Below are 23,988 nucleotides of genomic sequence, written 5' to 3' on the forward strand. Positions count from 1 at the left end.
TTAACCCAGTGTGTAAAGCAGCCTGACATAGGTAGGCATGTATTTGGAGGGACCAGAGCGACAATCCTATGTTATTACAACTTGAAAAAACTTTTGAAGCTATAGGAAGCTGTAAAATACATTTTACAAATACAAATAAAATACATTTTACAAAATAAGGGAAGCTAAATAACATATTAATATTCTACTTGCATAACAAACGAAGGAGCTAACGTTCTTTCTCCTATCCATCCATCTATCCATCCATCCACCCATCCATCAATCCATCCCTCCAGTCACTGAATATCATGTACGTTTGCTGAGCATCTACAAAATCCTGTGCCAGGCAGTAGCACTAGGGACATGATGGCGAATGAGTCTGAGCTGTGAAAGGTAGCAGAACGTGGCACCCTGAAGTCTGGCTACAGGGGCTCAGGACGCGCCACCTCCAAATATGCCCCTTTGGTATATTGACTATTTTGAGCTGGAGAGGTTTTCTCTGAACTCTGCTTATCTTTAACTCCCTAAGTGCTCCAAAAGGAACTCAACTGTCATAAATCCCTCCAGCCAAACTTTGTCACAAAGATACCGTGCATCTATTCTTCTCAGGGTCCATTCATCTTTCCTAAAAATCATTTACTCTCCCCTAAGAGGCCTACAACACCCCTCCCCTTTCTCTATTGAGGTGGTGTTTAATCCTGAAATCTAAAGCCATCTCTTTGAGGGTCGCTCATTTTCCCCTGGGTATCTCCCGTATGTGCGTGAGGTATACATGTTAATCAACTTGCCTGTTTATCTCTCAATCATTTTGTGAAAGAATCTCAGAGGAAAACCTAACTGGGTAGAGGTAAGCTTTCACCTTCCTCTTGCCCCCTGCCTTCTGATAATGCCATCTCTGATTTCTTAATGAAAACTTGTATTTCCACCTCGAATTTCTTAATGAAAACTTGTACTTTTCATTTGCAATTACATGTGCCAGTACTGCGTCCCTTTTGAATAACTGTGTCCACTTTAGCGTACTCGAAAGAGAAGACGAGCTATTTTAAAAATAAAATGGTAGGAATCTGATAGGAGAAGAATTTAGTTATGATCTTTGCAGCAAATTTTTCTTGAACTTGCAAAACTAATCCACAACACTGTTCCTTCTCCAGTGTTTATTCTATCAGAGCAGGGCAGTGACACAAGGAAAAAAAAGTGAAAGACTAAAAAAAGACTGAGTTTTGCTATCTACCTACATTTGAAATCAAGGATGTATATGCTTTATTGAGAAGATCATATGGTTTTTATTCTTCAGTTTGTTAATGTGATGTATCACACTGATTAATTTGAAGATATTGAAAAATCCTTGTATCCCTGGGAAAAACCCCTCTTGATCATGGTGTCTGGTCCTTTTAAGGTACTGTTGGATTTGGTTTGCTAGTATTTTGTTGAGGATTTTTGCGTCCATGTTCATCAGTGATATTGGCCTGTAATTTTCTATTTTTGTGGAATCTTTGTCTGGTTTTGGTATCAGGGTGATGGTGGCCTCATACAAGGAGCTTGGAAGTGTTCCTTCCTCTGCAGTTTTTTGGAATAGTTTCAGAAGGACAGGTGTTAACTCTTGCACACAAGGATGCACACAAGGCTGTACATGCTTTAAAAACAAAGTACTAAAGCCACACTCCGAAGTGCTTATTCAGGGAAGGTTAAGACAAAGGTGAGCGGGTTTAGGAAAACCTATGGAATCTGAAATCAGATGATCTAGATTAGATCTAGATCAGAAGGCTGGCTAGTCATTTACTGTGGGTGTGAATTTACTCAAGCTGCTTAGCTTCACTAAACCTTATTTCTCTCATTTATAAAAAGCATTTACTCTATCTGTAGGGATTCTGTAAGAACGGCACGGAAGTGAGGTCATGTGCTTCCCCATCTTGCTTGACTCTTGCTAAATAAATAGCACTCCCACCACCTGAAGCAGAGCTGACTTTGCTGCCTCTACCTTTAAATCAGCGGTCCCCAAATTTTCTGGCACCAGGGACCGGTTTTGTGGAAGACAATTTTTCCACGGATGGGGGGCGGGGGTTGGGGAGGGATGGTTCGGGCGGTACTGCGAGCGATGGGGGGCGATGGGGAGCGATGGGGGGCGATGGGGAGCAATTAGGGGGCGATGGGGGGCGATGGGGAGAGATGCGGGGCGATGGGGGGCAATGGGGGGGTGATGGGGGGCGATGGGGGGGCAGCAGATGAGGCTTCGCTCGCTCCCCTGCCGCTCACCTCCTGCTCCTAACAGGCGGCAGACCCGTACCCAGGGGTTGGGGGGCCCTGCTTTAAAGGGCCTAAACTGTTCTGGAGTGGTCTAAGGGAGTTGGTTTAAATAGTCTCTCCAAACCAATACCGTATGCTAACACATATATATGGGATCTAAAAAAAAAAAAAGGTCATGAAAAACCTAGGGGCAAGATGGGAATAAAGACACAGACCTACTAGAGAATGGACTTGAGGACACGGGGAGGGGAAGGGTAAGCTGGGACGAAGTGAGAGAGTGGTATGGACATATATACACTACCAAACGTAAAATAGATAGCTAGTGGGAAGCAGCCGCCATAGCACAGGGACATCAGCTCGGTGCTGTGTGACCACCTAGAGGGGTGGGATAGGGAGGGTGGGGGGGAGGGAGACGCAAGAGGGAGGAGATACGGGGATATAGGTATATGTGTAGATGATTCACTGTGTTATAAAGCAGAAACTAGGGGCTTCCCTGGTGGCGCAGTGGTTGAGAGTCCGCCTGCCGATGCAGGGGACACGGGTTTGTGCCCCGGTCCGGGAAGATCCCACATGCCGCGGAGCGGCTGGGTCCGTGAGCCATGGCCGCTAAGCCTGCGTGTCCGGAGCCTGTGCTCCGCAACGGGAGAGGCCACAGCAGTGAGAGGCCCGCGTACCGCAAAAAAAAAAAAAAAAAAAAAAAAAAAAGCAGAAACTAACACACCATTGTAGAGCAATTATACTCCAATAAAGATGTTAAAAATAAATAAAAAAATAAAATAAATAAATTTCTCCAGTAGTAACAAACAAAATGAGCTCAGTAAAGATAACCAGAGACATGATTGTTTTGAGAAAGTTTAAAGCAACGGGACCATTAGCTTATGTCTGAGTCAGAGTTAACTATACTTACAACTGGAACATTTTGAAGTGAAACACTAGTCAAATTATTTATTTCACATTTAGATATACCTTCTCAAGGTAACAAGATGGACTGAGAACAACTACCATCTCTAACATGTTAAAAAAAAAAGCCAGTAAGCACGTATAATATGTGTACAATTTGCCATATACGACCACACCCCAGCACTGAAACTCAACCCTCCACCCACCTCCACGTCACTCTTCGTCTCTCCCACATGAAGTTGTATCAAAATTTTGGTTAGAATAACTTCTCGAGTTTTCATTTTTATAACCAGGCAAATGTTATCACAGCTGAACAACACAGTATATCATGACTACTCTTTCTTGTATAGCCTCGTTCCTTTCCTGGAATTTATAACTGCCTGCTTTTTCATTTGCTTTGCTGTGTATATTTTTAACAGTAATTTAATCTTAAATGCTCCCCTAGTCATATAAATCTCCCCTTAATACTTTTAAAACATTTAGATGTTTTGTCAATTTCCTTTTTTTTTAGGAAATTGCTCATGAGGCCTCTGGCCTGCTCCCTCACCCTGAGGATGTCCTTTACCTCTTGCACGTGTTGTATCCTTATTTCCTAGAGTACCTACCTGCTTCTTTCTTGCTTTTCTCCCTCATTTTGGTGGAGGCCATCTCTCCAAAAGCTTTATGCTCAGGACAAAAATTTTTTGAAAACTTCTCTGTTTGAAAGATTTTATTTTGACATTAATTAATAGCCTGGTTAGGTACCGAATTCTAGGTTGGAAATACTTTTCCCTGAGATTCTTGGGAGCATTGTTCCAGAGTTTCCTGGCTTCCAGTTGAAAAGTCTCAAACCGTTCCAATTCCTAATCCTTTCTGTGATCTGTTTTCTCTTCTCTTCCCCCACATTGTTCTGTAGATTGATGATAAATACCTTGGTTTGCATCTGTTTTCATACATAACAGGCCCTTTCAATTTAGAAACTCATGTGCCTTTGTTGAACTAGAAATTTCTCTTTGTTTCTTTGATGATTTTCTCCCTCCCGTTTTTTTACTTTGTTTATTTTGTTTCTTATTCCTTCCTTCCCCCCTCCGTCCCTCCTTTTCTTCTTCTTTTTTTTTTTTTTTTTTTTTTATAAGAAATCATGATAGTTAGATGTTGGACTTCCCGGCCTGGTCCTCTAATTTTCTTTCTTGCTTTCTCACGGCTTCATGTGCTTCTTTCTGGGACACTTCTTCAATTTTATATTCCAGCCACCTATTTCCATGATACTTTATTTTTCAATTACACTTTTCCCTTTGAATAATGTATTTCCCAGCTCTCTGAGAAGTTTTCTCCTCCCTGCACAGTCTCTGTGGCCTCCAAGTTGCTTTCCTCCTGGCTGCTTGTTTAGATCTCTGTTTTCATGTCGACGCTCTCCTCAATCCTGTGGTGGTTTGGGGCTACCTGCTCGTGTGGAGGAGTGGGGCAGTAGAAAGGCATCTTGAAGACAGCTGTGTGCGCATAGCTAGGTGGGTTTGTGAATGCTGGGGGTTGACATAGGTCACGCTTGGGCCACTCCAAGCCTTTTCTCTTGTGCTGACTAGATTCCCTCAGAGAAGACTCTCCCAAACTCTTCCCGGAGGGAGACAGTCTAGCTTCGACGTCCTGAGAAAGAAGACTGGCGGTTCAACAGTCACTGAAATTTCCTGAGACCCAGGTTCAAAGACCCTCCACTTTACCGTCCGCAGAGGAAAAATCCTGAAGGTACAGTTGGAGGTCTGGGTGTAACTGCTTCTTAAATAGACTTTCAACCAGTTCTCATATTTTAGTCTTAACTCCTTCCCTCGCCCTACCAATTTCCAGAAGTACCCAACACTGCCAACTTCTACACTTTTAGGAATTCTATGGGTTATTTCCTGGCTTTCTCCATTATCAATTTTGTATTTAGCTTTCTTGGATCTGATAAGTCAGTTATCACTCACCCATCTGTTTTCCTGCTTCCAGAACTACCCTAATTGTCTCCTTCCTAATTCTCTGTGTCCTATGGGTTGATGCTATTTCAATGGGGTTTTAGGAGCAATGGAGGTAAATGCAGGACCTTAACATAACATCTCATATCTGATATCCTCATCACTTTAATGACATTTCTACTGAACCCCTGGGCAGGTGGATTGAAGGGAAAGAAGAATCTAGGTGGGGAGGCAATTGGGTGGAGAAATGAGGAAATAAGTAGTCAGGAAGCAAAGATCACCACCTTCCTTTCTCTGTGCCTCAGACAGAATGGCCCCAGTCACCCTGCAGGACTCTTCACGTTCTCCTTTGGCAGCAACACATGGACATGGAAGCTTGAGTATTCCTGGGTAAAATTCCAGTGACGCATGTAATTTTGCTGGCTTTTGCCCATAGAAGTTATCCTGGGGTTCCTGAATCCATCTGTCATATTGCTTTCCAGGGCAACAGAAAACTGTGGAATGGGAGTAAGTGTGTGGAAGGGTAAGATTACGGTACAGGAGATAAGCCACTTCTTCCCCTTTACAGAAGGCCAGGGTGGGGTATCAACTATTAACTTTGAACATGGAACAGAATTTCAGCAGGAAATTAATTCTCTTTTCATATCTCTACTTCTAGAGTTGTATAAATTAAAATTCTTTTGAGGCAAAAAATAGACATTAAAAAGACAATATGAGACAGTAGAAGGGGCAAAATCCAAAACACTGACACCACCAAGGCTGGTGTCGATGTGGAGCAACAAGAAATTTCAGTCATTGCTGGTGGGAACGCAGAGTGGTACAGCCATACGGAAAGGCAGTTGTGTGTGATTTTTCAGGCCTGACCATAGGCAATTAGAAAGGTATGATAATTAATTTTATGTTTTCAACTCGACCAGCCTAAAGGATGCCCAGATAGCCGGTAAACATGATTCCTGGGTGTGTCTGTGAGTGTGCGACTGGAAGAGATGAGCACTGGATTCGGTAGACTTGAGTGAAGAGATCCATCCTTGTCAATAAGTGGGCATCGCCCAATCCGCTGGGAGCCCAAAGGGAACAAAAAGGCCAAGGAAGGGTGAATTCTCTCTCTCTTTGGGCTACGATGTCCTGGATATTGGAGTTCCCGGTTCTCAGGCCTTTGGATTCTGGGACTTACACCATCGGCCCCCTGGTTCTCAGGCCTTCAGACTTGGACTGAATTATGCCACTGGCTTTCCTGGTTCCCAGCTTACAGACAGCCAACTGTGGGGCTTCCAGGCCTCCAGAACTGTGTGAGCTGAATCCTATAAGAAATCTCCTCTTCTCTTTCTCTCTCTTCTATATTCTACTGGTTTTTTTTCTTTGAAGAAGCCTAATACCAAAGGCTTTCCCTGACAGGCCTCACAGGGGAGAACTGCCCTTCCCACTCCGGACTTGGTGCACAGCCAGCACCTTGCACCCTCTGGAAGGAGCTGCAGTCAAGATCTCAGGCCAACTCATCGGGCATGATCTTCCACATACTTGTATTCCAAGCCCCGGTGCCTTCGTTTGTACATCTCTTTATCTGAGGCCTTGGGCAGTGGTCCTTGTCAGGTGGAGGCAGGCGGAGGAAACCGTGAAGACGCCTTCCCTCGTGTGACTTAGTAGCCAGTACTCTTCCACCCCTCGCCTTTCTGCTCACGTCCCGCCCTCTGACACCACCACCATCTAAGGTTCATAGACTGCCAGACTTTTTCGCTCAGGGCTCCCTCAACAGTGAGAAGACGGCACATCTGTGCTGATCACCTGGCCCTCAACCAGTGTGCCGTTCCGTGGGTGAAAATGGAACACAGGCTTTGGCGTTTTCTCCAGGTTTTGACCCCTGCTTATTATACCACCACAGTAAGTGACTAAAGGCTTAACTCTTCCACTTTTGACTTGTTGCTTTAATTGGCTACTCCGACACCTAGAAGCTCGGCTCTCTCTCGCGCCCAGCTCAGCTGAGCTCCTGACGTTTCCCATACGATCCAGCAGTCAGTCGCGCTCCTTGGTACTTACCCAAATGAGATGAAAATTTATGTCCTGTACACAAAAACCTGCACACTGATATTTACAGTGGCCTTATTCATAGCTGACAAAAATCAGAAGCAACCAAGGTGTCCTTCAGTAGGTGAGTGGATAAACTGTGGCACATCCAGACCATGGAATAGTATTCTGTGCTAAACAGAAATGAGCTATCAAGACCTGAAAGACATGTAGAAAACTTAGATGCCATATTACTAAGTGAAAGAAGCTAATCTGAAAAGACTACATACTGTATGATTCAACTATATTTCAATCTGGAAAATTATGGAGAAAAACTGGAAAAATCTATGGAGAAATTATGGAGAAAAAATCTGGAAAAAACTATGTAGACAATAAAAAGGTCAGTGGTCGTCACGGGTTAGAGGGGAGGGAGGGATGAACAGGCGGAGCACAGAGGATTTTTAGGGCAGGGAAATGACTCTGTACGATATATAGGGGTGGATACACGTCATTATACGTTTGTCCAAGCCCACAGAATGTCTAACACCAAGAGTGAACTGTAAAGTAAACCATGGGAGGGAGACGCAAGAGAGAAGAGATATGGGAACATATGTATATGTATAACTGATTCACTTTGTTATAAAGCAGAAACTAACACACCATTGTAAAGCAATTATACTCCAATAAGGATGTTAAAAATAAATAAAGTAAACCATGGACTTGGGTGATGATGCTGTGTCAGTGTAGGTTCATCTACTGTAACGAATGGACTGCCGTGGTGGGGGATGCTGATAGTACAGTGGGCAGTGTGTATGTGGGCGTGGAGGCAGATGGAAAGTTCTCTATACTTTCCACTCAATTTTCCTGTGAGCCAGAAATTCTCCAAAAAATAGCCTGCTTTATTAAAAAAAAATCTAAACATTAAAAAAAAAAAGACAACGTGCTATTCTGGTACATCAGGCTAAAAACATAAAGTAATATAAATGGTACACGTGTAACCCAAAGGGTATATTAATATCTACATCTGAGATGGTCATAAAAATAACTGACAATATTTAATGTCTGAGAGGAAAGAGAGCTGGCAGTCAGGAACTGTTTAAACATTCCTTCAAAAATAAGACTCCCCGTTTGTGCTTAGATATAAACTCTGTGGCACATCACTGTGTGATTTGGGAGAGTCTTTATTCCTAGTCCCTGAGGTTGGGTAAAGCTTTTCCAGACAAGACAGATACATTCAATTTATCGTTGAAATTAACTGCATTTTGACATCAGGATAATGTTGAACATGCTCTTAACGAGAAAATAGAGAAACAGAAATTCCGGGGTGGGACAGATGGAAATACTGGCAGATAGACAGATAATGGCTGAGGAGTAAGGGGAGATCTAAAATGAAATAAAAAGGAGCAATGTTTTAAACCACAAAGAGGACAGAACTGCCATACCAGGCCAGGCTGAGAAATGACTAAGGAGACCCCTACAGAAAACCTAGGAAAATTACAGTGCAGCGCCATGTTGATGCTGCTGAAAAAACAAGGCAGGAAGTGGACAGAAGTGCCCGAAAGAAACTTTTCCATTTACAAAGTGTTCAGAAAGAAAAGTCAATTAAAAGAGACAATAAACATTTGCGAGATGGTTAGGAAAATCTACTGTTAAATGGATTTGATTATAGTGTTTTAGCTATTAATACAATTTACAAGACAAATAAAAGGTATTTTACGTTGTAAATTAGAGAAAATGTTTTTCTTTGATACTAGTAAAAAACAAAATAAAAATTTAAATAAATAAAAGAAGCAAAAAATTGAGATACTTAATTTAAAAGTAGACAATGCTTTCTTTACAAAAGCCACGTTGAAAACAGCTTCTGGTACCTGTCCTCTCAGCAATGATGGCACACGAATCCATGCCCTCACCCCAGGTCTCTAGAACGCCCTTCTGTCTGAGATCACCCCCAATACTAACGAGAGGACGCTTCAAATGCTTTGAGGGGCCAGGAAGAACTGTAACATCGGCCCTGGTCCTGAGGAGCTGACAGTCTAGTTGAGAAAATGAGGCACACACTCACAGGAAAGAACAATATAAGACTGAGTGTAATTAAGTGCTACGTTGAGTAGCATTGATTAAAACCTTATAGGACTGTAAAAGCGAGAGGTCAATGAGGGCTAGACTAATCAGGGAAGTTTGGGTGGGGGCGGGAAGCTACTTTGCCCGAGGTGTGAAAACAGGAGCAAGATTTAGGTAGGTAAGGCCAGGGGAAGGAGGGGACCACATGAGTGACTTACAGTATGAAGTCAGTCACTAAAAAAAGTGTGAGAAGAGCAGCGCGATTTTAAACTATTACAGGAGTAATAATACGATTATATTATACTATAGGAGTATAATAGGATTATATTTCCTTATCTCCTAACCTTTATTTTTGCATGTAATCTTTTTCTTTTTTTTAACATCTTTATTGGAGTATAATTGCTTTATAATGGTGTGTTAGTTTCTGCTTTATAACAAAGTGAATCATCTATACATATACATATATCCCCATATCTCTTCCCTCTTGCGTCTCCCTCCCTCCCACCCTCCCTATCCCACCCCTATAGGTGGTCACAAAGCACCGAGCTGATCTCCCTGTGCTATGCGGCTGCTTCCCACTAGCTATCTATTTTACGTTTGGTAGTGTATATATGTCCATGCCACTCTCTCACTTTGTCCCAGCTTACCCTTCCCCCTCCCCATGTCCTCAAGTCCATTCTCTAGTAGGTCTGCATCTTTATTCCTGTCCAGCCCCTAGGTTCTTCATGACCATTTTCTTTTTATCTTTAGATTCCATATATATGTGTTAGCATACGGTATTTGTTTTTTTATTTCTGACTTCACTCTGTATGACAGACTCTAGGTCCATCCACCTCACTACAAATAACTCAATTTCATTTTTTTTTATGGCTGAGTAATATTCCATTGTATATATGTGCCACATCTGCTTTATCCATTCATCTGTCGATGGAACTTAGGTTGCTTCCATGTCCTGACTATTGTAAATAGAGCTGCAGTGAACGTTGTGGTACATGACTCTTTATGAATTATGGTTTTCTCAGGGTATATGCCCAGTAGTGGGACTGCTGGGTCATATGGTAGTTCTATTTTGTTTTTTAAGGAACCTCCATACTGTTCTCCATAGTGGCTGTATCAGTTTACACTCCCACCAACAGTGCAAGAGGGTTCCCTTTTCTCCACACCCTCTCCAGCATTTACTGTTTCTAGATTTTTTGATGATGGTCGTTCTAACTGGTGTCAGATGATGCCTCATTGTGGTTTTGATTTGCATTTCTCTAATGATTAATGATGTTGAGCATCCTTTCATGTGTTTGTTGGCAATCTGTATATCTTCTTTGGAGAAATGTCTATTTAGGTCTTCTGCCCATTTTTGGATTGGGTTGTTTTTTTTGATATTGAGCTGCATGAGCTCCTTGTAAATTTTGGAGATTAATCCTTTGTCAGTTGCTTCATTTGCAAATATTTTCTCCCATTCTGAGGGTTGTCTTTTCATCTTGTTTATGGTTTCCTTTGCTGTGCAAAAGCTTTTAAGTTTCATTAGGTCCCATTTGTTTATTATTTTTTTTAATTTCCATTTCTGTAGGAGGTGGGTCAAAAGGATCTTGCTGTGATTTATGTCATGGAGTGTTCTGCCTATGTTTTCCTCTAAAGAGTTTTCTAGTGTCTGGCCTTACATTTAGGTCTTTAATCCATTTTGGGTTTATTTTTGTGTATGGTGTTAGGGAGTGTCCTAATTTCATTCTTTTCCATGTAGCTGTCCAGTTTTCCCAGCACCACTTATTGAAGCGGCTGTCTTTTCTCCATTGTATATTCTTGCCTCCTTTAACAAAAATAAGGTGACTGCGCTTCCCTGGTGGTGCAGTGGTTGAGACTCTGCCTGCTGATGCAGGAGGGCACAGGTTCGTGCCCTGGTCCGGGAGGATCCCACATGCCGCAGAGTGGCTGGGCCCGTGAGCCATGGCCGCTGAGCCTGCGCGTCCAGAGCCTGTGCTCTGCAACGGGAGAGGCCACAACAGCGAGGACCAAACAAAAAGCCCAGCTCCTTCCCAATCCCTTGATCTCCTCAGTGACTTCCTTCCCCCCTTTACTGACTTTGACCACCCTGGTCACACCGAGAACTGCTCCACGTCCTCTCGTTTGACCACAACCTCTGATGCTTTCAGCTCTCGCATGCTCCCTGTAAATCCCCTGATACTCTGATTTTGCAGCAGTCTCTTCCTGGCCACACTTCTCTCCCTACACATCTTGAACCTCTCTCTTAAGATGTACTCAACGCCCCCCACCTCCTGCCTCCTTTCAGCCGGATGTGGGCCTCAATTGAAGCCTGAATCGCTCTCTGCCTTTTTGGGTCTTGCCCGGTGAGCGTCACTGGGTGCCACTGCCCACATGTCTCTGCAGGCTATTCAACAGCTCGCGGGCTCATGCTAGGTCTTGGGCAGCCACCTCCCCAGCGCTTCCCAGTCACTCCCCTCAAGCCCTGCCCTGCCCCATTCACAGCAGACAGTCTCGCCTCGTCCTTTATCAGGCACCTTCTCCTAGAAACCAGTCTACTTCTGAAACCTGCCTGGTGCCTCCTTCCACAGGACTCCCGACCTCACGCCACTGCCTAGTCTAGGCCCTTGTTTCTTCAATTATTTCACTCAAAAAATATGTGTCAGGAGGATTACTATGCACTGGGCCCTGTTCTAGATGCTGGGATACAGTAGGCAAACCAAGAGAGACAAAATTCTGTCTCTCACTGGCGGGTAGAAGAGTGGGTGTGAAGAACAAATCATAAACGGTAAAAACTTCAGAAAAACAGGAAAATTCAACTTTTCATAAATCCTACTCACAGAACAGGAGGGAAAAACTAGCACTGACCCTTGAAGGAGGAGCTCAGACTCTGGTCTAAGAAAGAAATTCTCCGCAGCTCTCCCACCTCCAGGTGCCCTGTTTCCCTCTACAGGCAGCCATCAAACCTTCCTGGTCCCCACACCGACCTCTAGTTACATCTTTCTTCTTTCCTTCCCTGTTGACTTTCTTTAAAGATTACTCTGCACATGCTCTCTCTGCATTCTTTCTTTTTTATTTAGTTGACTTTTTGTTGAAAATGTAATGTGTATATAAAATAACAACAAAAACTGTAGAAAAGGCTATTGTAGTTCTGAGCTGTCCAGTTATCCTTCAACCTACCATAATCCAGCTTCTGCTCCCCCAGTCCACTGAATCCACTTCGGTAAGGTCTCCAACGACTGTCCCTCCACAGGTGGACCCTTCCAGCCTTACCTTACTGTACCTCAGCACTCCTGACCCCTGTTACTTCCCTCGCTCATATAACAGCTTTGTGAGGTTTCAACACAAGCTCTTCCTTCTCTGGTGCCTCTTAAATACTGATATTAAATACCTTTGCCACTTTCTCTTTCTGTAAGCACCCACCTTAGCTAGACTTACCATATAATTCTTATGATCTCTATGGGATGCCTCTGAGAGTGAAAGAAGGCAGTATGAATAACTATTACTCTTGATTAGCAAGTGTAAAATGAGACTGTTCCATATAAACTGGGATGTATGGTCCCTCTATTCTTGGAAGATCACATCCACTGTTGCGGCTTTAAGGGACACGCACCTATTCACCATTTGCAAAAATAAATCTGTAGCCTTGACACTGACAGTTTTATTTTCCAATCTTCAGGTACTGATCTCTCACAGACATCTCAAATTCAGCATGGCCCAAACTCAATCATACCCATTCCCCAAACCTGCTAATCCTTCTCTTTCCTCTCCAAGTCGTACAGATTACTCAGCTCTCCAAGCCAGGGCTCATGAGGGAGAACTTCCTGTTCTCTCTCACCTATTCGATTTAATCCCCAAGACATGCTGACTTCAGTTCTGAAGATTTCTTCAATCCACTGTTTTTCCCTTGGACTATGGTCATAACTTTTTATCTGATGTCCTTGCTCCAGTCTTGTCTGCTTCAAGTCTATTTCCACACGGCTGACAGAGTGACCTAACACTGCCCACACTGCTGCTCTGAACCTTTCAGCAGTTTCCTGTCACCTCCAGGATAAGGACTCTCATCACGATCTAATTCTCTTGACTCCTTCAGCCTCATAACCTGCTAGTCACTCTCCCTTTGCACCCTCAGGATACCAGACGGTCGCAGAAACACACATACAGCACCCCCATTAAGCTGACTCTTCCTCCATAGCTTCTTTGCTCATGCTGTTCCTTCTGCCTGGAACGCAGATCCCTTATTTCGCTCGCCAACATCTATAGCGTTTTCTCTAGTCACACAGCCTGCCCGGAGGGGAGCTCGGTGCCCCTGCTGTAAACTTTCATGCTGCCCATCCATGCCTCAGCCACAGTTCCAGACACGTCAGTTTGAAATTAATGATGTCAGTCTTTCCTACTAGTTGGTAAACTTCCTGAGGACAGGGGCAGTGCCCCTTAAATACTTAATATATAGTCATCCTATTTTTAGGAAATCTCATCCACTGTTATGGGTTTAAATAAGCAAACTTAAATAACTTGGACTTCATATTGAAATAAACAACTTCATTACTCTTGCATTTTTTCACTTTTGCCTATGTGTTCTATAAGGTCATCAGAGCAGGGATTAAAAATGTACAAAGGCTTCAGCTGCTAAAGACTGCAAGTTTTATTAAATTAATTTCTAAAAGTAGATCTTAGCACAGGAAACAGGGTGATTAAATTAAAAATATAGTTGTGATGCACCAAAGTAAGAAAAAAGTAAATATTCAAATGTTTAAGACTACAGAAAATCAGAATACATTTCGATAGTGGTTTGAATTGGAAAATTTTGTGAAAATATTATCCAAAAGCATTTTTAAAAATAAAAGCAGCTTTTCATTCCTTTTGTTTTTTATTACTTACATTCTATAAAAATCATACCATTTTTAAATGGGAGATTAGCATTAAATATTCTAAAATCTATCAACAGTATCCCTCAAATCTACCCAAACATTCTTCTCTACCTTCCAAGATGTTTCCCCTTATGATTTCCATGTTCTTCTCGGTTTAGCTCTGACTCAGAAAGAAGGAACTTTTCACTTTGTATGTCAATACCCAAACTATCTGACCTTCAAGGAACAGAAGAAGACCACAAGTTTTGGATAAAATGTGGTGCTCCTGTCACTTACTCATTCAAGTAATTTGGGGGGAATTTAGAAAGTATAATCTAAAATTTAAAGGATATTATTAGTGTTACCAGAGGCATAACAACAGCATCTGGCACAACCGGCATTTAATGAACCCAGAAAGAGAACCACACAGCAATTTAACAGTCAAGATTATGAATGACTCCAAATAGTTTATGTTCTTCTGACAAAGTCCTACTCTTATGGTAGTTTTTTATTTCCTACTTCATCATCCCTTTGTGCAATCTCTCCTAATTATATTTTGGCTTACAAATCTGGTTTTGTGAACTGTGGTTTTTTTTTGAGAAGGAAAACAATTTGAGGTATTTTGAAATTTAAAACACGCTTTGCTATTTTCTTCACGCGGAGGATTATCGGACCATTCCAAAGGGTTAGGCACTGGCTTTCCAGCTCGGCAAGCACCCTAAGGTAGATCGGATGAGGTGGGAATACATCTGCCATTTGACACTCCACTGAGAAATACATTTGGCCAAAATACAACTGAGAAGAAGTTAAAATATCTTTAAATGTAATATTTAACTTTTATTGGCAAGTTGTAGATTCTATAAAAACAGCTCCAAGCTCCTGATAAATATTCCTGAATACTCCCTACCTGTCAGAAGGTGGAGCTCTAAACATATCTGAAATACTGGCTTTTTATATGTATGTTTCACAAATGTGTGTAATGAGGAGATTAAAGCAGGAGTAGAGTCTTTAGAAAAAGGGTTCTGAAGAATATTCCAATTCTCTCAATATAAAATCACTCACATCTCCCAATATGTACATGGTTAACTAACAGAAAGCATATTTAGTATGTTCCTTTGAAACTTCAATATACTGCCTACTATAAAAATATAGGTATGGTAATTCAAAATAAAAGATAAAGTATATTTAAGAAACACAGTTTAAAAAATCAGGACCACTTAGTTGAATGTCAGCAAGGTCATTAACACTTACAAGCATCTCGGATGTAGAGTAACATGGCTATGAAGATATAATCAACCAAACTCAGGCTGAGGCCATCTGCAAACAAGGCATCCCAGACCACCAGAAGATCCTGCAGGGGGAACTCTCGTCCAAACAGCAGCCGTACCCACCGTCTGGGAAGAAACAAAACCCAAATTCAGAAAATAGTACTTTTGAGAGTAATATAAAGAGGAATCATTTTCTCCTGTGACTGTGAAAAAATTATAATTTTTAACTGATCACACCGAGCATATATTATATATCAAAAATATAATACAGTGAAATCCAAGTTTTAAGCTTTCAAATGAGTTTTGTAATTTTATAACTAGGCCACAATCACTAAACTTTATTCCTATATGTATAAAACACAAGTATGATATTTGAGAAGGGTAGAAATCTTTCATATGTATTAGAAATCACAAATCTCAAAAAGGCAAAGAGAAAAATGAATGCAGTTTGATAGTTGCCTCATACGTAAGGTTATGAATTAAAAAATAACAATATTCCAAAATTTTATATTATTACTGACCTTTTTTTTGTTAACTAGACTTTTGCAAATGGTCATATGACAAATTACTACAGCCAAACAGAAAACTGCATTCTCACATTTCACTCCTATGTAAAAATATTCATTTTAAAATTAAATGTGGAAAAAACAAAAGATATCTGTTTTTGTCAAGCACAGACAGTTATTTCAAATGAAACATATAATGATACTTAATTTTTAACTTCAGAATAGATATACCTTATCAGTGAGGTTATCTTTCTAGGGGTAGTTTTCAAAACACAGTCAGTTTTATGGCCAGGAAAACGAACACTGGTGCTACAGAGCAGACATAAAAAGCTAATAGGAATACTAAACAAGGTCTGTCTCTAATTCTATATCATAAATAGTAACACCTCAGACTCTAAGCCAATGCTAAGCTATTTATATCTAATTCTTACAATTAAAATAATTCACTTTGATATATTTTTATCCATTTACTTCTAATTTTATATATATGGCTATAATTTCCTTACACAAGCCTTCCTCTAGGAACTTCAGCTAGAAATCTGTGTGATTCTGGCACATAGCAAAGACTCAAAAATTCTAAATTTCTAGTACCACTAAATAGTACAGAATAGAGGAGATTCTTTAAAAATTAGTTAAGAGATATTACCTCCTTGCAAAATTCAAAACCAGATATAACCATCTGTGAGGTTAAAGTGAGGCCAAAAAAAAAAAAAAATTCAAATACTGCTTTTTTTTCAGGGAGTATTACATTTAAGGAGGAATCAAAAAGCTGTGACAAAATAGTGTATAATCACACATACGCATCCCAGTTTATTAGGAACCATATGATCAAATATTTGAGTTCTTTTATTCATATTACCAAATTAATCAACAGAATAAACTATTTTCAACTTCATCTTAAATTATGTTACTCAATTTTTCAGGAAGAAATTTAATGTCTAAATGACATTTATCCTTAAAAAAAATGTTACAGTATTGCTTAGAATGTTTATCTACCTTTCAGTTCTTACCTCACTGCTAATATATGAGAGGTGACTAACACAAAATATATATATGTATATTTTGTCTAATATGCTTGTATTTATGTGGTTTAGAATGAAACATTATTTCTCCACACACTTCTAATTCTTTCAAATTACAAATGCTAATATTTACTGTTTTAAGAAGTACCAAAATATCCCTAAATTAAACAGGTTGCTCTTCTTAATTACAAACAACTAACTGGTCTTGCAAAGAGTGTCGGGGAACCAGAGAATGGGCAAAGCAAAAAGTACCTGGATTAGACCATCTGGGGACCTGTTTAAGGACCTTTAAACTGATAACTATCTCTATCTGCATTAGTAAGTGACTAAAATCACTTAGAACATGGTTATTCAGTTATCCAAGTGACACAACTGATGAAACATTCATCAATGAAAAAAACTGATGAGGGGCGAATGTATAACATGGTGACCATAGTTGGTAACACTGTATTGTATCATTGAAATTTGCTAAGAAAGAAAGAACTTAAATGTTCTCACCAAAAAAAAAAAAAAGATAAATATGTGAGATCATGGCTATGTTAATTAAATAGACGGAGGAATCTTTTCACGATGTGCACGTACATCAAATCACAATGACGTATGCTAAATATCCTACAATTGTTATGTGTCAATGATACCTCAGTAACGCTGAAAAACATAAGTAAATAAATAAATAAGAATTATCTTGGTTTGACGGATAGGCAAATTTTGGCAATTTGAAAACTGCAAATTCTGACATTTAAGTGATTCCTCCTGGTTCAAATCTGGATGCCAGTACAAAACTCAAGGATCACACCCATAAAACAATACTGTGCCCTGAATGTGGCCCCTTCCCTTCTGGAGGTTATTTTAATGCTTTCCTTATCTGAATAAGCCCATTTGGTAACTGCTGCTGCTGTTTCCCAAAAGACGTTGCTTTTGCTAGGCCTTCTTATGTGTAGAGAAAATTTTTTCTGTGTGTTTTCCAGGCTATTGAAAGCAAAATGCCTTTTGAAAAAAGGTGACATCTATCATATTACAATAAACATCATTTATCAAAAAAAAAACCCCCAAACTAATGAAGGTTAATACACACCACAGATGAGAATACAATGCTATCTTTATCCCTCTTCCTTAAAGTTCAAATTCCTCTCATTTTCTTATGGACAATCACATCTTTGGTTTCATCACAGATAATGCATAGAAAACAAAGGAGTCTACTTTTCAGAAATAATCTATATTCCTATTATTTCTATAACAAAATGCTCAGTTGTTGCCCAAACCCCTTCTCTTGCAGCTTTCCTGCCATTTGGGGTTGTGTTAGCTTAGCTTCAAAAACCACCCTGCAGATACATATGTGCTGCAGTTGCCACCGCAGAGCTGTCAGGAGTGGGGACTGAAGACACCTAGCAATCTACAGTGAATAAAACATGCCTTCAAAATCACACAGAATGTACGTCTTCAGTACTTTTATATTTAATGTGTAATCTGTGATGTGCCGCTTTATAAATATTTTACATTGCTTTAGTTTTGAAGTTTCACCTTGCCAAGTACACTGGTAAATAATTCCAGGGCAAGGACCAAAGTGTGTGAGAGAGTGTGTGTGTGTGTGTGTGTGTGTGTGTGTGTGTGTGTGAGAGAGAGAGAGAGAGAGAGAGAGAGAGAAAGAGACACAGAGAGAAATAGAGAGAGAGAGCGTGAGCCAGAAAGTTCTCTGTAAAGAGCTCTGTACACTTTGCTAAGTGCTTTACGTGTTTACCAAGGTCTTGTTAAACTCACTGTAAAGCCACCTGTCACACGACTGACAAGGAAAGGTGGCTAAATTGGAAATGCAGGAATTCATCTGGTTAATGGCAGCATAAAAATAATTCAGGAAGTGGAAAAAAACCCAGAAACACAGAAGGAAAAAATTCATTAATAGGTGCCTAGCAAGTTTCTTTTATATAAAACTGTTAATAAGTTGTACATGCAAGGATATTACATTAAAGCAAAATATAGTTTCCTCTATTTTATCTGCAATTATAGGAAAATTAAGGCCAAATTCTCAAAATATTTAAGGCGCACACTGTATGACTAATGGAACGCTTTGGGACCAACAATGACCTTATCAATAATTTAATCATTTTTATCCCAACTGGGTTTAGTTCATACATATATTCACCACACACAAAATTTCCTGTGCTATTTTGGACTTTCTTCATTGAGCTTAAAAACCAAGAAAAAAATCAGTTCTTTATGGAATGAGTTACCAATAGAGACAATTTCAGTATGCTTTTGTATTCCTAGAAAGGAAAACTTATTCTAAGAAATGAGGTCCTGTAAAGAAGTCATTCCTAAAATTAACATGCTTTTATTGCAGTTAAAAATATTTAGCAAGAGTTTAAGTTACACTTAAGGGTAGCATTAAACCTTTCTTTTAGCTTCAGTTTAATTGCTTGATACTATTAATCTTGCTTTATGTATGTTACACCTGCAGATTGCAATGCTCGTAACCTATACCTTGTATTATTTGTGATAATACAATAATTCATTTTTTACCAGACTTACTTAGTAATTAAAATCTACACAAACCAAAAAGACCTTCTGAAGTATTAAATTTAATAATAAACCACCCACAGACAGGACAGTCTCCATGTCTGCATTTATGCCACTATTCTCAGTTTTAAATTTCTGTGTAATTAAGCTGTTATCCCCTGGGGATCAGTGATTCCTGATGGTGTTATTGCTTGGTGAATGACCCATGGAAACACCAAGAGAAATACATTTTTTACTGATCAGCTTATGCAAATGACCAATTTGACTGAGGTTTAAATAAACAATTTGACTGAGGCTTAAATAAACATAGCCTTAATCCAACATGGCTGCAGTGGGTTATACACGCAGAAAGCAATTTATACACTAGATCTTCATTTCTTTTTTCTTCTGAGATATGGGTACAGCCACCTTGGAAGAACAAGTAAAATGGAAAAGGTATATTCAATTTAATTTAACAAACACTATAGGGGCATCTTGAGTAACCTGTGATCACTGGGTAAGCATATTGGAACACAAAAGAGCAATGTTAGAGTTTTGCTTAATGATATTAATTTTGTCTTTTGCCTTCTGTTCACTTGTACTTTTCAAAACTAACAGTTAATTTTTAAATAATCCATGCCTGGTAGAGAAGAAACACACAATCCAAATTCTGTGTTTGTGTCAGAGAAAAACAAAAGCAAATCAGAAGTTCCCATCTTTGTGCCTGCCTCCTCCCTTGACTGAATTTAGGCTCTTCTTATACTGGGTTCCTTTGTACTCAGTTCTTTTTGAATTAATTTACCGAGTTTTCCTTTAGGTCAACTCTGTGAAAACAGTCTTAAAATTAGAACCAAATATTGTAGTTATTATAATTAGGGTCACAAGGCATTCTCATCTTTAATTCTAACTTCTTTGGAGAGCAAAGCCACAAAAGATGGAAGCCAAAATAAATCATTTCCCCCCCCCCCCCAATTTCACGTTTATTCTTTTTCTGACAGCTCTGCAGAATACATTATTGGAAGATGCTTAGCCTGTTGGCTATTTTTTCAATCTATTTCAATTTGGCCTCCTTAAAAATATTTGGGATCTGCATGTGTTACAGAAAGATCTGAATACTTCAAGCCCATCAAACTCTGCTGCAAAAACTGAAGGAACTGCAACTTCAAATTAGTTATTATCTTTAAGGAACTCAAATTTGCTTTCTAAGTGCTCCTTGTAATACGCAGGTTGAAGCCAGCTTGAATTTGGCTTTCTGGGAACACGTGTTAACCCTAACTTAACCCCCACAGGATAAGTACACGAACTGTTAAAAGCGTATTTTTGACTTTGGGGAAAATTCTCTGTTCCTTTCAGTGGGCAGTACATAGCCCTTTATTAAGGAAGGTTTCTTATTCCAAAAATAAGTTCCTAATAATTATTACCCATTCGTACTGTAATTTATTCTCTTTGGCAAGGGTCTGAAGCTGTTTTGTCAGAACAACTATAATACGCCCTTTGCAAAAATAGCCTGAATGGAAAGCAGAGCCTTCCTTGTGTATCTGTTTTTTCAGCGGTTCAAGATGCTCTGAGAGTGTGGGGCACAGAGGATGACCATCACATGTCTTGAGGCTGTATAATCCTTGAACGTTCTCTCTCTCTCTCTCTCTCTCTCTCTCTCTCTCTCTCTCACACACACACACACACACACACACACACACACACACACACACACACACACACACAAACACACACTTCTTTCAGAGGTAGACCTGCCATTTGGATTACAAGTATGGTATATCGAGGAGTAATTTTAGGATGTATGATTTACCAGCAAGTTCAAATAAAGCTATTGAAAGGTGGTCATACTCCAATATCGATTTAGTTGTATGAATAGGATGTGCTCTCACTGAGAATCCTATTGTACACTCCAACCAGGGTACAGCTGGAATCATAGCCCTGACTCAAGAGAACATGGGGGTAAAAGCTGCTAAGAAGTAATCTCTCTACCTGATCACTTACTTGGGCTCCACTACAAGTGAGCTACTGGGCATCTCCTTGAGAAAATTACTTGGAAGCCACTCCGACCTATGAATAACAGCATGAAGAATTCATGGACGGTCGGTGGTCACGTTGGGACACTTAATTTTAGGCTCTGTGAATACTAGTGTTTACTTATACTACAAACAAGTCTTACTTCTAGGAAGGCTATAAATAGGCTTTGTTCTGTCATTTTATCTTCAGGAAAGGGAGTTATGAGCAAGTCGGTTTTCTGAAAGAGCACACACAGTCTTCCTAAAAATAATTGCTCCTATCCTTCCCTAATCTGAAACTCATTAAAAAACAAAACAAACCTTGTGCGACTTTATTTTTTTGAAATTGTCATAGGCTATTTCACATACCAATGAAATCTTAGCCTCACTGAAAAACACTTTTCAGTTTCCTCTGCATAAATCTCCTAATACACTCATATATATCGTTGGAGGAACTAACATAAGGTGTAACACTAAACTAAGAAATATCATCAGGATCCATGTGATTCAGGGTGGACGTAAGACCGCACGTCTGCAGACCGGTCACACGGCATGAAGGGAGTCAGACTGAGCCCTTTCCTAAGAGGCAGCAGCGGTGCCTGGTTTCTATGACTTCTTACCGCTTACCTGTAGCTATAAGCACCTTCTGGGGGTGGTTTTCTCGGGCCCTCTTTTCCTTCTCCCCCTCCCCGCCATCGCACAAGGCGCCCCGACCCTGCCTAGCTGTGCGGAGGCTAGGACAAGTACGTCACTCAGGCCTGATGTTTACAGGTTCCATATCTATTCTGTTCCCCAATCACACTGTCCAGACAGGAAGGCACTGATAAACAGATCCCAGCTAAAGGGTTAATTACTGATAGGTTGGTTTGGTTCCTCTTCCTTCTGCAGCAGATCATAAGCTCCTTGGGGTTATTTGGTGTTGGACAGAGTAGGGGAGTTAACAAATGTTTATTAAATTAATATGAATCCTCCTTCCCAGGTCAGCTCTTGTTAACCAGTGATCTTCTTGATCTTGAGCCTGCAGCCTTGATCTCTCATACGTTTCCTAGCTGCTCATCTGACATTCCCCTGGGCTGCTCTCCTCTCTGTAGGGATCCCTGGACACACATACTGAATAGTAAGTGATCACACCTATGAAGGAATCCATCAAGGCCTCCTAAGCCCTTGCTCTTGGACTTTCTCCCTTCACTTCCTGTACTCTGGCTCCCTGCTTGCCTACACCTCAGATGCTCTGCAGCTGGGGCCTGTAGTCTACTAGGACCCTGCCTTCAAAATGTGATCCTAGGACCGGCCCCAACACTGGGGAGCTTGTTAGAAATGCAGACTCCCAGGTCCCCAATATAGTCCTACTGGATCAGACTCCTCATTTTAACCAGACCTACAGGTGATCTCTGTGTATATTAAAGTTTTGGAAGCCATGGACTAGGTGACAGTTCCCTGTTTCCCACTCATTTTGGTGCCAGCTGTCAGGGCTCCTAAAATCCACCATGCATCCGCGTATAATGTTATTCTAGGAGGAGAGAAAAGGCTTACACCGTTGGATGACTCTTCTAACTAGAGTAATGGTCTCAAACTTTAGTGTGCATCAGACTTGCCTGGAGGGTTTATTAAAAAGCAGATTGCTAGGACGCATCCTCAGAGTGTCAGATTCTGATTCTGAGATTTAGATGGGGCCCGATTGTTTGCATTCCGAACTAGTTCCCTGGAGCTGCTCACGCTGCTGATCCAGAGAATCACTAAATGAGGTTCTGGTTTCTGTTCACATCCCCTTAGTCCTGGGTGGGGGTCTTCTAACCAGCTTACTCATTGGTTTCGTGGACCAATGGCCATGAAACATCTAATGGCTGGGACACCAGGCACACACAGCCAAACCTCTCTTAACGTTCTATCTCTCGTAGTATCTGTAATTCTTGCCCCCAGGAAAACATCACTATAAAAGCATGATCCAATAAAAAGGAGAGACACAGACATTCGGGAAAGGGAGAAGGCCTCCCAAAGGTTAGGAGAAACTGGGCCACTCTGATTTTGCTTAACTCCCAGTATATTACAAGATGAAGAAATGCCAGAACAAGGCCATAAAAATTGTGACATTTTAAAAGTTAACATTTTAGGTCAATATTTTTTTAAACATAAATTTACTATGATGGTTACATACAATTGCAGTTGAAGGCAGAGCGAACACTCTTAAGTTTGAGGCCTTCTGTGTTTAGCCCTGAGTTGATGACTCTCTTGGGTTCCCTGGTGATCGGCTCTAACGAGGTGAGAGTTGGGATGGGACAGGACATGGCCAATAAGCTAGCTGCAAGGAGGGGAGTGGCCAGTGCATACAAGGGGCAGAGAATCCCAGTGCCGCCAGGACCCAAAAGGGCACTCTCCTACTCCCCATGCAGAAGCCCTACAACATTGGGAGCCTGGCTGGATGGCCAACGATTTGGTGTTTTCTCTTCTGTGTGACCCATGAATCATTCTCACCCTGAGGTTCTGCGCTATCAGTATGCTCAGACGGATCTGTCTCTAAAAGAAAACATGCATTTAAAATGTTTTACCTGGAAAGATAAAGAGCTAAACAGTAAGAGATGTCTGCCCCACTGGTATCATTACTACCAGCCCCACGATGACCTGGTAGAAGAGAGATTTCAGGATAAGGGAGTTTCCCTGGAACCTCTCAGATCTCCATGCACAGTTGAAACAAAGGAAGACCACCCAAACAAGGGCAAGCGGAGGCTATTTATTCAAAGCTTGCTATAGCAAGGG

The 23,988-nt window shown here is 40.7% G+C and overlaps 1 protein-coding gene across 3 annotated transcripts in view; it reads right to left on the reverse strand.

The window, feature by feature from the left end:
* The window catches only part of TBC1D5 (TBC1 domain family member 5), a 538,071-nt gene that overhangs the window by 127,848 nt on the left and 386,235 nt on the right, over positions 1 to 23,988 (reverse strand). For all 3 annotated transcript variants that reach the window (XM_060011527.1, XM_060011525.1, XM_060011526.1), the window contains one exon: positions 15,188 to 15,330. In XM_060011527.1, coding sequence (XP_059867510.1) covers positions 15,188 to 15,330 — 143 coding nt within the window. The remainder of the gene's footprint in view (positions 1 to 15,187; positions 15,331 to 23,988) is intronic.

Source organism: Delphinus delphis, chromosome 4 (genome assembly GCF_949987515.2).
Source record: "Delphinus delphis chromosome 4, mDelDel1.2, whole genome shotgun sequence".
Taxonomy (NCBI): Eukaryota; Metazoa; Chordata; class Mammalia; order Artiodactyla; family Delphinidae; genus Delphinus; species Delphinus delphis.